At 44.8% G+C, this 15,908-nt stretch overlaps 2 protein-coding genes across 3 annotated transcripts in view; one reads left to right on the top strand and one right to left on the bottom strand.

Moving 5' to 3' along the window:
- ccser2a (coiled-coil serine-rich protein 2a) overlaps positions 1–1,818 on the bottom strand; it is a 55,870-nt gene extending 54,052 nt beyond the window's left edge. For both annotated transcript variants that reach the window (XM_035606441.2, XM_035606444.2), the window contains exon 1: positions 1,303–1,818. The gene's annotated coding sequence lies outside the window, so the exon portion shown is untranslated. The remainder of the gene's footprint in view (positions 1–1,302) is intronic.
- Positions 1,819–6,142: 4,324 nt separating this feature from the next.
- On the top strand, positions 6,143–12,041 carry sparcl2 (SPARC-like 2). Its single transcript, XM_047334999.1, is given in 9 exon segments — positions 6,143–6,202; positions 7,369–7,441; positions 7,762–7,873; positions 8,117–8,235; positions 8,325–8,357; positions 8,360–8,451; positions 9,647–9,759; positions 10,810–10,904; positions 11,819–12,041. Coding segments are annotated over 9 exon segments (792 nt in total). The 3' UTR covers positions 11,914–12,041.
- Positions 12,042–15,908: the final 3,867 nt, after the last annotated feature.

Genomic DNA, 15,908 nt, shown 5'->3' with positions numbered 1-15,908 from the left:
GAGTTACACGTCGCTCACCTTGCTCTGCAATCACTCCCTCGGTCTAGGATTCCTGGCATTGTCACACCCATGACTCAACACTTCTTTGTGCTCGTGCTGGAAGTATTAGTCCCGCGTACAGGAGCACAATTTAACATCTTATCTGTTGGCCTCAAGGCCGCCCTTCACGGACCCCGCTTGGAATGACTACTGTGCACAGTACATACAAAGTATACTTTGTGTATCTCCATGCCTGGCTTGAACACAAAGAACACCGACCTGCAGTTTGGGGGGTCTTTAGCAGGCAGATGCACAGTGTAGACAATCAGCTGTTGTAGATTGTAAACACACCCTCAGCCAAGGTGGCGCTGCAGGACCCTTGGCCAACAGGTGCCTGAGGAACACACACATAGATTTGCGTGTGTGTGTGTGTGAGTCATGTCCATCTCACTTACACCGAGGGCAATCAGTCATGCCTTAACCTAATGTGAACTGACGCGTTGATGCCGCGGCGCTTTGCACTGTCTGGGCTGTAATGGATCACAGCCTAAAATGGTACACACACACACACACACACACACAGGCGGCTAGGAGACTTGACTGACAGCAACTTCGGTCGCGGTATAAAAATATGAATATGTGAGGCAGCGCTGCTGCACGGTATAAAAACCCAGGTTAAATTTGAACTCCTCCGTTCCATCTGCTGGAATCTAACTTTGTGACACGGGCGGCGCGTGGAGGCGCCTGACTCATCTTCAGCGAGCCATCCGATCCAGACGTGTGCAAGAGGAACACACATCTCAGCGCTGCATCTCAAACCAGGCCCAGTTCCCTTTCGGGTGCTAGCTACTGTGCCGATTATGACATCATACGTTATCATCATCATCATCTGTTGTGTAATGAGTATCTTTGCATATATGCTTGTTACATAAAACGGCTGGACCATCTTCATTCATGGTGCAGTGACTGTTTCAGGGAGGGGTCATGACTGTGAGTGTGTGTGTGTGTGTGTGGGGGGGGGGGGGGGGGGGTGGTGATGATGTTGTGACGTTAGAAAACATGGCTCCCTCTGCTTCAGTGGGCAGCACGGAGAGAGAGAGCCCCCATCACCCAGCACTCGTCATCACTCATCAGAAGCTCTGTCTTCTGTATATTATTATAATATTATAATATTATTCTCTCAGTATACTGTAGAACTGTTGTGTGTGTGTGTGTGTGTGTGGTTTCACCACGTCCACAGTTAGTCAGAGGATGCAGTAAGGACAGTTTGTTGTTTACATACTTATGACAGGGGGACATGTTCAATAATGATGAAACACTTACTGGATATGTGGAGCCGAAGGGTCCCGGGACAGCAGCATGTTGTAAAGTGCAGAGGCACTTTGAAAGCTGAGACTCACTGACGAACTTACAGCTGCCTCGATGACAATACCCGGGCTCGGTGTGAAATATGAAATCTGTTTTGTACCAAACAAACCGCCTGTCCGCTCGCCCAGTCCCGGGACAGCTGGCTGCAGAATAAACCGGATTCCTGTTCGGAGGGATGTTTCGCCTTTACGTTAACTTTGTTTTTGTCAGTTTGTCATTTAAAAAAGAAAACCCCACACACATCTCTGACCTACTGAGCTACTGAGTCACTGAGCCGTTACTTCCACTGCCTCGACGAAACGGACGATTCCGAGAGCGTCCGGAAAGACCCGAGCGAGCGTGGACACACACAGTCCCCCGGCTCCGGCCCGAAGACCGCAGGACGCACAGCCGTCGATCCGAGCATGGACACGACGAGCAACCCTGCCACCCAGCAGCAGGAACCCAGTAGACCCATCAACACACGGGCCACACTCACCCCCCCCCCTCACCCCGGTGGTCCATCCCCCCGTCGGCGCCTGCAGCCTCCAGGGGGCGGAGCCTCCACATGTCACCTGGTGCCAACGGGCGCGTGACTCCGTCTGCGCGCGTTACGCGTGAACTTTCATCAGATTTCCTTGAATATTTTTGTAAGGGTTACTGTTGAGATCTTGATGCTAGATATTCTGTACATGATCTTTGTTCAATAAAAAATAAAAAAGTTTCATTATATTTTTTACAGTTCTGATGAAAGATGTCCGACCTTCTTAATGGTGTCAGTTGGCCTTACTTGAATATATGAGTTTATTCAACACTAGATCAGTTAATCGATTAGTAATCGACTACTAAATTAATCGGCAACTATTTTGATACTTGATTAATCGGTTCAAGTGGTTTAAATGAAAAAAAAGGGTCAAAATTCTCTGATTTCTGCTAATTACATGTGGATATGTTCTGGTTTCTTTGCTCCTCTGTGACAGTAAACTGAATATCTTTGGTGTGTGGACAAAACCAAACATCATCTTGGGGTTTTGGGGAAACACGATCAACATTTTTCACAATTTAACGACATTTTATGAACCGAACCACTAATCGATTCATCGAGAAAGTAATCGACGGATTACCCGATTATGAAAATAATCACGAGTTGCAGCCCTATTCAACACATATCACTTGGTGCAGCTCACATGCTGACAGCCGAACCAAAAAACTGAAAGTATCATAGAAACATTTCAGTATTGTGCCAAAAAAGAGGAAGCAGGAGTCATGTTAGGATTGTTATTATCTTCTTGACAATGGAGACCGTCTCCAGGCTTATCTTATCCTGACACACGTAAAACATCCTAATCTAATAGATTCCATGGAGAGGCCTTCAGACGTCTCAGGTTAAATATCTGTGAGAAATAACTCTGGTAAGGCATAATGTGCGTCATGCACAACATTAAAGATATTAAAAGATATATTTGTCATAAAAGTCTCCAGCAGAGATGCAGAACCTCCTCACAATGATGATGACGCTGAAGAAACGCAAATCGACTTCACAGATACAAAAAAACAACCACAAACCACAACTGTAAGTGCAATGACGTCACCGAGCACACCAGCAATCTATTTAAAGAAGCCATATGACACCAAATGTTACAGTGGAGTCTGTGGATGTCCATCTCAGTTTAACCAACCAGTTAAAGCTGATCTATGGTAAACATGAAGCACCGTGGAGGAGGAATACCACAGCATGTGGGGGTAAAACAGGCTCCAGATCGACTGTGACATATTTAAAAAGAGAGAGTCGATATTTATAACTCTAAGTTATGCAGAGCTAGACGATCTTGTTTCTCTAATTTGAAAATGAAAGTATTAACAACCCTTGCATCCTATCTGCCATTCTATGTCACTGTGTCTGAAGCGATGTATGAATACAGTCCATTTACCGTCTGATACACACACAAGTGTTTTAGATGTGAACTGTTGCACATTGTGAGCGGCTCCCTTCTCTCAGGCAGCTTCCCAGCATCACTGAACACTGCAGTTATCAAACTCCTCCTGAAGAAGAGAAAACTTCCCGGACCCTTCTGCACTTAATCATCACTGGCCCATCTCAAATCCTCCCATTCACAGGCAAGGTTGTTGAGAAATTAGTTTTTCTAGCCGAATGAATAACTACTTGAACACAAATGGCCTCCTATGACAACATCAGGTTTTTCTTCAATGTCACAGTATTGAAACTGTTCTTATAAAACGTACCGTAATGGTCAAATAACTGTCATGGTATTGCTAGGTCTTTGAGCAGCTTTTCATACTGTTGATCACAAAGTACTATTAGAACATTTTTAAAGCTGTGTTGCAAGGGTTATTAGTCTCCTCGCTGGCCTTCCCAACAAGACCATTGGTAAAGCTGATGCTAGAGGTCTGAGTAAAGAATAAGAAAATGGAGCACATTAAACCAATTCTCAGAACCTGTTCCAACCATAAGCTGCTTTAAAAAGAAGTTAGAAACTGCTCTATTTTCGTCGCCTTCACTTAATCCGGCACCTTAATTAGACACTTTTTATAACTTTGGTTTTTAGATCGTTTCTATACTTTTAATATTTGAATGTTTTGCCCTTCTGAAGGGTTTTTTGTGTGCTTCTTATCTAACTTAGCATGACAGGATACACCCCTTGAGATGAACCATCTCGATTTGGAGGGGGTTCCTTAACACAAACAGTACATTAAACTAAACAACAGAACATGTTCACACATACACAGACTGAAGCTCCCCCAGACCGAACCACCTTGATAACTGCTGAAAGACACATGTCCATATCAATATATACATTCACAATGAAGGCAATGTATCACTGTATTTCCAATATAGTCAAAACTATAACTCGGTGTGGTTAAAACGATGAGAAGCAGGAGCAGGTTGGCGTTAAGGTGTTTAAAAAGACATGCTTAAGGAAGTAGAGAGGACTTGATGAGTTATTCCAGTCTGATGGGGCTTTCATTTTAATGGTCCAGTTTCTTTGGAGATTCTAGGGACAACGGCTGCGTGAGGACCTGTATGGGATGAATAGTTCTTTCAAGTAAGAGGGATAGTTAAAGAAAATGCATTTGAAAATAAATTGCAGCCAGTGGAAATGTCTTCTTGATGTAGGTGGTATCATACACAAAACAGCGATGGGTTCTGTATGGACACTTCAAAACAAAACTCCAGAGAGACTTTCATAAACTACATTAAGAGGACGAAGATGTGTTTCTGAGGTATTCCCGTAGACAATATCTGCATATCTGATACTACCTATACATACTAGTATTGGTAGTATCAATTGTGAAATGATTCTTTTCCTGGTTTGTAAGGTGAAACGGTTGATAGATCGGCACAGTGAACATAGGCTGCAGTTTATTTTCTTGATCACCGAGTCGATATGAGGCTTCAAGGAAAGATGGCAGTCAAGTCAGAGACCCAGGTTTTTATCTTTTTTATGTTTCTTTTATTTCTGTTAACATCATTGAATTACCCCTATGTATGATAATGGACTATACAAATAAATGTGCCTTGCCTATTTTAGCCTGGTTGGCTTGGTTTTATATAAATCACGCCTTTAATATTGATTACGTCTGGTCATTATTGGTCATGCTGATGACAAAGCATGAGCACCCATCTTCTGGAAAGTACTGCTGGGCATCTGCGCCACACACCATTCATGAAACTACCTTGTACGAAGCCAACGCTGTCCCCTCTCTGGGCCTCGGGTCGTGGGCCTCGACTGAGCTCACTTCTATACCACATCGATTTTGGCCCGGCCCAGAGGGTTGAGGGCCCTGAGGCAGGTCTCGCTCGGCCCTCACATTGACAAACATTCAACCGACTGACATATGACTTGTATGACTTAAAATACATTAAGGGGGTTTCTAGGTACCTGTGGTAGCCATGCAGCAAAGCTGTTATTCACGACTTTAACCACTAGAGAGCAGCCTTTTGCCATATTATTGCCTTTGACAGTTCAATTCTCAATATGTCGACAGCCTCGACATTATCATTCTCTCCTCTGTGTGTGTGTGTGTGCGTGTGCGTGTGTGTGTGTGTGTGTGTGTGTGTGTGTCTGTGTGCGTGTGTGACACAACCCACCTGTACTGGATACCTGTGTGCTCCCTCCTCAATAGACATGCAGCTACTGTGAAACAGTGAAAGGCAGACAGAAGGGGAGAGCCGAGAGGAGGGGTTAGACAAGGCAGCAATTAAAAAAAATGGATCAAGATGGATCAAATGAAAAGAAGAAGTACAAACTGCTGAAGAGGAGCCGCTGGGGATCTGCAGAACGGGGGAATAACAACAGCAAAAAGGAGTGACAGAGGCCTGGTAAGATCTCTTTTAGAAAATGACTGTTACAACTTCCTCAGCTGAAAGCTGGACATTCTCTTCGTGTAATCCAACCCTCTGTTTCCTCTGTAATGGAAAATGATTGTGTCGGTGTCGGTGTGACTCAATGAGGAGCATTGTTTCCTGCCACATAATGGGAATGACTGGAAATAGGGTTATTGTCGGTAAATGGACACCGCGGAAGAAATAAACTGAAGAATCCTCCTCATCTGTCGAGGGAGCTCGATCTCGGTCAAATGTAATTGACATCAAGAATATAAAAGTTGAAGGGATTACGCTGCTAAAAACAGAATAAAAAGTAGGAATGCTACTTCTTTTTCAGTCTCGTATACTGTACTTGTGTTCTCCACAGAGATATCAGTCACAGATCATGATTGCAAGATCAGAGTGATTTAGTCCAGTTTGAGCATCTGTCCCCCCCCTCGCAGCCCCCCGGAGGCCTCACTCTGCACCATGACCCCCAGCCTGACATTTGGCCTGTTTCTGCTCCTCAGTCTTCACGCCTGCACAGCGGTGAGTAACGCTGTGGTTCATATTCTGATCTGGATATATGAGGTGAAAATGCATTAAAACTACAATCCTTAGTCATTATTGTTTTTATGATGTCAGATATACTGTCGATATCAAGGTTGCAACTTGAAACAAATGGATAACTTGGATTCTTTTGTAGCATATCCAGTGCACACAATCTGTCCTCGCCTGTTTTCTGCGTCCGTGATCAGGACTGCTTTGTGGTCGGGGTTAAATGGTCGTTCCTGTATTTGAAAAGTGTTCTGGGTGTAGTGGTATTCTGGGTCAGCGGTGCACCTGGTTCCCATCGGATCCGGGTGGACTCTGGGGCAGATGTGGACCTGGCGCAGGCTACAAAGGGGAGAGGGATGTGATACGCAACACATTCTCCCTCTGTTTTTTGTTATAAGACATCATAATTCATTGACAGTACTCTGATTGATTAAGATTAGCAATAGATTAAAAGCCTCTTCACCTGTGATGCTGAACACAACAGAAAGGATTGTCATTTGGTGCATATGTAATTCTGGTTCATAATCCAGAGTTTAAGACATAATTACAATAACAGACAAGTTTATACTTGACTTCAGTGCATGCCTGTGAAATGACATGGAAACGTGCAGAATATGAAAACCAGTTACCAGTTTTAATGTTGTGGCTGATCAGTGTATGGTCCTTTCTTCATCTGTCTATCTAGAACATGTTGAGGGACTACATGTGCCTATATTTAGATGGACATGATGTTTCCTTTAGTCAAATGAAAGTGTCCAAATCATCGAGAAGAAGCCAAACAGTCCTTTTTTGAAGTCCAACACTCACATGAAGACTCAGAGACTCTAAGTAATCGAGGAGGAGGTGGTCCCCTGTTTGATAGAGAGACATTGGACAGGGTTGCAAGTCCGCTATTGAAAACTTTAAATAAAGTAATGAACGTTAAAAAATATCTTTTTATGTTATGATTAAATACCTTTAACAACAATTTTGTGTTTCTTTTTGTCTTTTCAAAATGACCAGAGGAGTGGTCCATGTTTGTTCCGCTTAGTTCAACTACTGATGAGGTAGAAATGTGTGTGTGTTTGTGTGCGTGTGTGTGTGTGTGTGTGTGTGTGTGTGTGTGTGTGTGTGTGTGTGTGTGTGTGTGTGTGTGTGTGTGTGTGTGTGTGTGTCAGGGAGGCAGAGCCCAGCGCAGACAGAGACAAGCTGAGGAGAACCTGAGACCATATATTGGCAGGGTTGATCCGGGTAAGACTGGATTCTTGTGTCTGCTGTGGATCTGTCTTTACTGTGTGTATGTCGTTTCCATTTTGCATCACATGCACAACCTGAACGCAAAGATTAACAGTCAGATGACCAAAACATTCATTTTCTTTTTCTTGCCCCAACTTCATTTTTCTGTCCATCACTCTCTTACACCTCTTTGCCTGAAATAGACCCTTATGAAACATTTCATATTTCTCACTCATCCAGTTCACCTTCCATGAGTATTCAACACTGAACAAGCGACGGGTGTCAAACGAGGAAACAGAACACTTATGCCGTAACAAGGTTTCTTCGTGTTGCAGAAACGCTCTGTGAGTTGCTGAAATGCCGGAGTCCAGTGGGATCTTGGTGCCAAGTAGTTGAGGAAAGTGGGGTCCTGGTCCCCAAGTGTGTTTGTTCTCTGTCCTGTCCACGGTAAACACCTCATGGAATTTGATCCTAATCCTGAATTTTGTTGTGCTGCTTTTGACCAGCAGGTGTATTTAAAGGCGTTTGTAAATGAAAGTTGTGTAAAGCCAGAATAAGGACGTAGAGTCGGGTCCGTGTACAGACTGTCTGGAATGAAATCATGAACTAGGTTATTTAATCCAGTTGTGCACACATTATGATTCACTCTCACTTATACGTCTGCGTGTGTGCACTGGTTACGTGCATCAGGCAGAGGGCACCAGTGTGCAGCGTGCTGGGAAAGACCTACGAGAATGAGTGTTTGCTGCATAAAGAAGCCTGCAGGAGGAGACGTCGCACCGGACTGGCTCACACAGGACCCTGTCTGGGTAAAATCACAGCATCAGATGAAACACAGAAGTGTCCCTATGCACTGGAGTCTTCCAAACTAGCTCTGCTCTGTCTCTCTGTTGACCAGTCCCCAAGGCTAAATGCACCGAAGAGGAATTAGGCTTCTGCTCCTGAGTCGTATGGGACAGTCCTACGCACCTGGAGCCCCGCCCCAGAGCTGCCTCAGCCACGCCCACAGGACACAACTGGCACAGGTAGCTGATCCATCACCTTGAAGTGAGCAGCAGTCGGACAGACGCCATAGGCCCGCATCCACGTGGACGTACAGTAGATAACGTGATTTATGATCTTGAATGACCTCGGCTACGATTTAAATCGATACCTATAACAAACTGTGACGCTAAAGAAGTGAAACCTACCAAGGGATGACTTTTACTCCCAGTGTAACTCAACACTGAACATGAAGTTGTTTTTGACACCAGACACCGTCACCGTGGCATCAGACAGATGACACTGTGCCTGTCTGGAGAGAAATCGATGTTAACAACTTACTGTAAGTGGTGAGTTCTTGGGTTGCTCGAGGTGTGGTCGTCCACGGCTGCAACAACACCATGTATGAATAGGATTTGGTCAATAATCACTGAATAATTCAATAAGATGGTCAATGGATGTCTAACTGATTATCCTCCTACCAGCCACCTTGAGGGCTTCAAATAAATCAAAAGTAAAAGTTTGGCATTATTTGAACGATGTGAGAAATGTTTTTCCATCAATATTATCTCTGACATGGGTAAGAATACAACTTTGCATTGAAGAACGCAAAAATAAAAATCTACAGCCTTGATGACATGGGAGTCATAGTGTTTTCAATGTTCACCACCCTATCTTAACGTATGGGAATGCTAACAGTTGCTAATTAGCACTAAACAAACAAGAATCATACTCACCACAGTGCCAAGGCCCAATAGATATCACTTCCCTAACTATGCCAAATTTTTTAAATCAAGCTTCAGATTCTTTCCAAGGAAATCTGTGACAATGTCAAAAGTGATGAAATCAGCCCCTTTTGTCCAGATCCTTGCCAAAATGTATTGGGTTCTTTCTTAGCCCATGTCCCATCCTTCCACACTTTGGTGGAAATCCACTCAGTTCAGTGTTTTTGGGTAATCCTGCTGACAAACAGATAGGTGTGAAGACTTACCTCCTTGGTGGAGGTAAATGTTGGACACATTTTTAACTGATGCTCTAGATAAAAAAGTTAAGGGATTATCAAAGTTATTACAACCCATCCTGCTGCAGACCTAATTGTCATGGCAATCCCTCCGATAATTGTCCAGACATTTACCGAAAAACAACCGCAGAGTGGCGTCACGGTCCTCAGACCAGGAATCTCTGTACAAAATGATGTCAAGTTTGCTTCTAAATCACCTTTCATCTCTCTGTCTATAGAAGCGATTTGTCCAACTGGACAAGAACAAGGACGGCATGTTGAGCCACAGGGACCTGAGGAAGCTGCGTTACAAGAGGATGCCGCTGGAGCACTGTGCCAAACCTTTCTTTCAGTCAGTCCCCCCCTGCTAATGCCACAGGGCCACTTCTGAGATTTGACCTAATTGCCAACAGGAGGAAATTATATGATGATTCATTTACTTTACTCAGATATGAAGACATTCGGTGGCATGTTTGTTTTTCTAAAAGTCCTTCTCGTACATTAACCAATGACTCCTCTATGACATATTTGGTAAGAGCCAATTTTTTCCTTTTTACGTTAAAGTCAGTAAGGGAATGACAGTGTTCATCATCAGCTTCTTCTCAGCTAATAACTGAAACACTCAGGGTTAAACATGTCACAGCGCGATGCGTATCGCCCCCGCTCTGTGACCAAGTTGCACCTCCCACCATGCTGTTCCCTCTGCATGCCGTCTCTCCATTCATCCGCCATGCCAATCCCCGCTCCGCGTCCTCCTCCCCTCCCATTTCATGACCCACACCATCTCTCCATCTTCATACTCCTCCCCCATGTTAAAGCACTTCTTTTTCCCCATTCTTCCTACTTCCCCTTCATCTTTCCTTCAAATAGACTTGTCCTCCGCCTCCCTCTCTGTCAATCCCTCTTTCACTTTCCCTCTTCTCTCATTCTCTCATTCTTCTATCTCTCCCCGTTTTCTCGACCATCCCTATTCCCAGGCAACCTCCCATCTCTCAGTCAGACCTGCGATGGCAGGTTTTGTGGTAGTTGGGCTGCCGGTGTCAATGTCAAGCCATTCCCAGCAATGATAATGTTTATTACCCACTGTGTCTCCCGCTGCCCATGGATTAACACAAATTGAAGGCGTACCCTTCAGAGATAATGCCGAGGGTAAAGTGAATGACTGTTAAAGAAGAACCCCAATGCAGTTGTCTCTATATATAGATATGTCTTCATACAATCTCTGTGTATGCTTATACAGTATACATTGTTTTGGTGTTATGCGTGCAATGTTGTGTGCGCATGCAGCGAGCGCATGGGTTCATGAGGACGCGAGTGGATGCGTCTGTTTGTGTTGCCGCCCTGTGGTCTGCCAGTGCCGCGTTGTGAGGTCGCCGCGTGTTCTTCTGTGCTGCGTTCGCAGGTCACGTGACCACGGCAACAACAGGAAGGTGACCCTGCGAGAGTGGACGAGCTGCCTGGTGGATCGCTCCGAGGCCTGGTTCCACCATTTCATGTGTTAGTCACAACTCGGGGACAGATAAATAATCTTCTTGTTTATCGTGGGACTATGAACAGGAAGATTCTTCTTCTTCTGGTGTTTTGATGTGTCTGTTCAGATCGCTATGACCATGCAACAGATCCAATGTTCAAGATTTGGAGCTGTGCACACTGCTTCTCTCTACCTTATCATTGTACCTCATGATATTCATGAAGTATAATACTTTCATTGCACTGCGCTTATTACTATACTATACTTTTATGGTATTTCCACATAGTCACAGATAAAGGTTGATGAAGCTAAAAACGTAAAGACTAAAAGTTGTGTCAGTAGAAGTGGTAGACAGGGTTGGTATTCCTCCTTGTGATGAATAAAAGTGTTCAGTCGGTCATAGACACTAATATTCTTCATGAGAAACTAAGATCACACATGCAGGTCTACACACGGCACCCAGACGCTGTGAACAACTTGAACTTGAAAAGATTAAATATGACTGCTGAATACCGAGGACTGGGATTTTCTTTCTGAATTGTTGAACCCCAAGAGAACATGTCTTTTGAAAGTACGTTTTGGTTATTGCACAACTTGGAATTGACTTTTTTAAATTAATAAGAAAGAAAGTAGGGGAAGTCTGACTGCATAATTTAAGATAGATGTTTTCAATGTGAAATATTTCAGTGCTATGAATTCAATTTTATTCAAATTTCAACATTATGTATTTATTAGTGGTTTCAAATATTGCCCCCTAAGTCTTTAGGGATTCTATTTTCCATAGAGTGCCCTTTTAATGTTACTGATGTCTAAAGACCATTACCTAAAACGTGATTTTTGCTGTAAATATAGCAAATTGTTTGCATTATTTTAATTTGTCTCGCTTATATCATAGGCCTCTACAAACGTAACTCTGTCTTTCTGTTTGTTCAACCCACAGCAGTGAGAATGGGTTCCCGCAGGTTGTCAAATGAAAGGGAACAACTTCTGACACGAGGAATCGACCATCAGCCCCGAGTCTCTGTCGTACAGTAAAGAACTCACTGGAGATGACGAGCTTCAGGACGGCGTCGCTACACACCCGACTCTCATCCGTAACGTGATGATTTATCATGTCATCGGACCTCACAGTCTGCTGCTTGTCTGTGCATTCATGTGTGTGTTCCAATGGGACTAATAAATGTCTGGACAGACCGACTGCCACTATTGTTGATTACATGAGCTGACATTTGTGTTGTCAAACAGCAGAGACAATAGGCAGTCCCAATTCGAAGGGCATGCTCTGAATAACCAATTAAAGTGGAGAATGACAGCAGTGCAGGCCGAGAGTGACAAAGTAGAGGGAAATAAAGATGGGGGGGGGGGGGGCGCTCGGTACGAGATGACGTGACCGGGGGAAGAGACAAAGAGATGATAAAGGGGGTGAAGGGGAGAAACAGCGCAAAGTGTCATAATGCACCGGAGGGGAGCGAGGGGGAGAAGGAGCCGAGTGAAGCGACAGAGAAGTACAGAGTGTGTTTGTGAAAGACGGGAGGAGGTAATGCACTGTAAATGGGAGTTGGGAGTAACGGAGTAATGCATAAAAAATGGATCAGAAATGAGGGAAAGACTGAGAATGGAGAGCGGCAGGGGGGGAAGGGGGAGGGACGGCCGAGAACAAGGAATAACTGAGGAGGAGAGGAAATGGAAGGAGAAGGAGAAGAAGAAGAAAAAAAGCTTTTGATGCTGCGAAACGTTTCCTCTACAGCCAGCTCTGTTTACAGCATCGTGGAGCGTTATGCAGAATCTCTGAAATGTTTGACCTTTGTCAAGGTCAAACAATAAAAACCAACTTGCATGATGCAAGCTCGCTAACTTTTTGTGTGTATGCACAATGTATGATGCTCTGTGTGTGTGTGTGTGTGTGTGTGTGTGTGTGTGTGTCCTGGGGTGGGTTCTTTCTGCTTTCTTTGAACTAATTACCCTGCACATGCACTGTGCCTGAAGGATGAGGAGGGAGAAAGGGAGAAGGGCACAGCAGAGAAGATGAAGGAAGAAGGAGAGGAAGAGATTTGAGGAGTCAACATGAGATGCAGACTCAGTGCAGACGCCGGGCAACACCGCTTCCTCTACATGTTGTGCAAAAAAAAACACCCATCATCGTGAGCATCAAAACAAGATGTTTTCATCCCATCAGCTTTTCACTCAGAACTTTTGATCGACCGTTGTGGACCAGTGCTGCAGTTTTCCCTGGCTACTGATTGAAAAACAAGTCTAAACTGGGGGAAAAAAGGAAAACTGACTTTAAAAAAGAACGGATGTGGAGAGATTAACTTTGCTGGACTGAAATTGAAAAGTGTTGTTTGCTGATGGCTAGCTGTTGGTCCTGTCTCAGTGAATTCAAAAGAAGTTGGCCACCCTGAAGGTCTCGTCGTGGCCTACACACCTCCTCCTCCTCACCGCTGGTCTACACTGTGTTTCTTCATATCCCCCCTCCTCCCTCTTATTACCTCTGGACCACTGTCTCCACCTCCTTCCATCCCCCCATCCAAATACAGAGAGGGCTGCTGTAGAGTGATCCACCCAATACCACTTCACCTTCCTCTCACACAGACACACACACACTGTTCACCTCCACTCCTACCGTCCTCACCCCTCCTGTCTCACCCCATTTGGATATGAGAAGAGGGAGGTATCTGGGTGCCACCCACCTCTCTAACCTTGTGCTCTCCCCCTCCTCCTCCTCTGGGCACTGATCAGTGATCCGATCTGTGATGGCTTGCTCGCACCTCTCCCTCTCTCACACATGTACACACACACACACACACACACACACACACACACACTCCCAAGGGACTCTGACAGCTCAGGAGCAGATGGGCGGCTGCTGATGACATGCTGTTAAAAATAAAGATTCCTGTTAACCCGTTGTCAGCTAGTGCCCCCCCCCCCACCCCCCCCATGTCCCCCCATTTCATCTCATCTCTCTCCGTCGCTGTCTGTTACTATCAAGCCCTCTTTCTCTCTTTGCTGTCCATGCAGGCTATTACTTGGTAAAAAAAAAAGCCAACAAACTGTGGCCCTTAAAGCATGCAGGCCAAGACCCCCCCCCACCCCTGAACATGATATTTAATACATGGCTGTCATAAAGACGGCCCCCTGCATTATGCATGGCTTGTTAGCGCACATCAATAATAAATGAAAAGGCCAGTTTTGCAGCTTCTCTTCATGCGCTTATGCGAAATGAAATTTTTCACTCTCACTTTCTGTCGCTTTCTCTGTGGATGGAGTTTGTCCGGTGACTGTATGTCGATAAATTATTAAACGGAAGAAAGGGGGGGGGGGGGGGGGGGGGGGGGGTGGCTTGGTGGGCTTTCGGATCAAAAGACATATTCAGGCCAGTCATGGTGGTGGAAAGAGAGAGAGAGGGTTTGTGTCAACCAATTCCAGGTTCTGACAGATGTACGACAGATGTCCAGAGTTTAAATAACAAAGAAACTACAACACGACTTACAAACCCGACCCCCCTCCCCCCTCCCCACAAAAAAAAAGGCATAAAAGTTGCCAGAACGTGGCTCACACACAAAGTTGTGTGTGCGCTGTAATCTCTCCAAGGTTAATCACCATCCCGTCTTCAGAAGCAGCCGCAGTATCGAGCTCTGCCAGATTGCCGACTTTCAGAACTTCTTAGGGACTGTAAAGTGGGACAGCGCACAGAGAGGGACTGGGGGCTGAAGGGTCCTCACTCCAAAAAAAAAAGGAAAAAAGCCCAGTTGTGGCCACTGAAGTGATTCATTTATTAATAGCGCTGAATATGTGCCACATTTTTGGAATCTGCTTTGAAGTGATGTTGCGCGCGGAGACAGACAGGGGAAGGGGGAGAGGGGGTCTCCCAGGTTCTAGCCTGTGGTCAGACAATATTCCCTCTGGGTGGAGTGGGTCCCATTCAGAGTGACCTCAATAGCCCTACACACTGAAGTACCTGGCCAATGAGTGAGAAAAGGCCCCATCGCAGAATGGGAAAGGGGGGAGTCGGCACACAATGTGGGCCTCCTTCTCTCTGCCTGATGATATTGATTAAAGAGATGAGGAGAGGGAGCGGGGAACATGAGGCCCGCCGTTGTGAGGAGATGAGAGGGCTGGGTGGGGTCGGAGGGCCGCCCCCAGTCCCACAGGTGGAGGACGTAAAGCCTTCAATATCGCTGGCCTGCACACAGACTGTACACAAAGTCTCTGTCTAACACATTTCCAGCGCCCTGACGCGCTGTAACATGCAAAAGTGAAGCTTTTGCATTTCATCTCCGTGGGCCGGCGGATTCACTCCGTGGATCAGGCACTTAACGAGAGCTCCGTCGCTTTGTCTTCTTGCACTCGTGTCATGCACTTATACGGTGTATTGTTACAGCCATCCCGTCTGTATGAGATTATTTCTGCCAGTCCAACCGTGGGGCCATCAAAGAAGCTTTGAACTTCACTAGCTACTGACACGCAACAACTTTTCCTGACCTCAGCAAGACTGAACTCGAGGATGTAAGGAGAGACTTTGGAGATTTCATGTTAAAGAGGAGGAGCGGCGGGATGGATCTCCCACAGATCTGTTCTGGTGAACCCTGGTGAAGAAGAAAAATGTCAAACCATTCCTTTTTGAAACATGATCTAATTTGCCATTATATTTTTAGATATTTTCTGAACTTAATTATTTGAAGGAACGTGGATGAACTATTGCCTTAAGTAGGATGTGTGTGTGTGTGTGTGTGTGTGTGTGTGTGTGTGTATACATACACACATATGCATTATTTACATATACATTATTTATTTGTATTTATGATACATTAATGTATCTCTCCTATGTTAACTAGTTTACTGTCAAATTAAATCTATATTCATATATGTATATAACTACAAATTCAAACTATAATGAAATGCATGTGTATGAACTTTTGCTCCAGTCTGACCAGTCCAGTAATTGTGTAGTCAAACACCAGTAAAATATATTCATTTATTAATTTGATGTCATATATATTATATATATTATCAACCTCACATTAAAA

The sequence above is a fragment of the Scophthalmus maximus genome, chromosome 10, assembly GCF_022379125.1.
Source record: "Scophthalmus maximus strain ysfricsl-2021 chromosome 10, ASM2237912v1, whole genome shotgun sequence".
Taxonomy (NCBI): domain Eukaryota; kingdom Metazoa; phylum Chordata; class Actinopteri; order Pleuronectiformes; family Scophthalmidae; genus Scophthalmus; species Scophthalmus maximus.
This window is presented reverse-complemented; position numbering and strand designations above follow the sequence as displayed.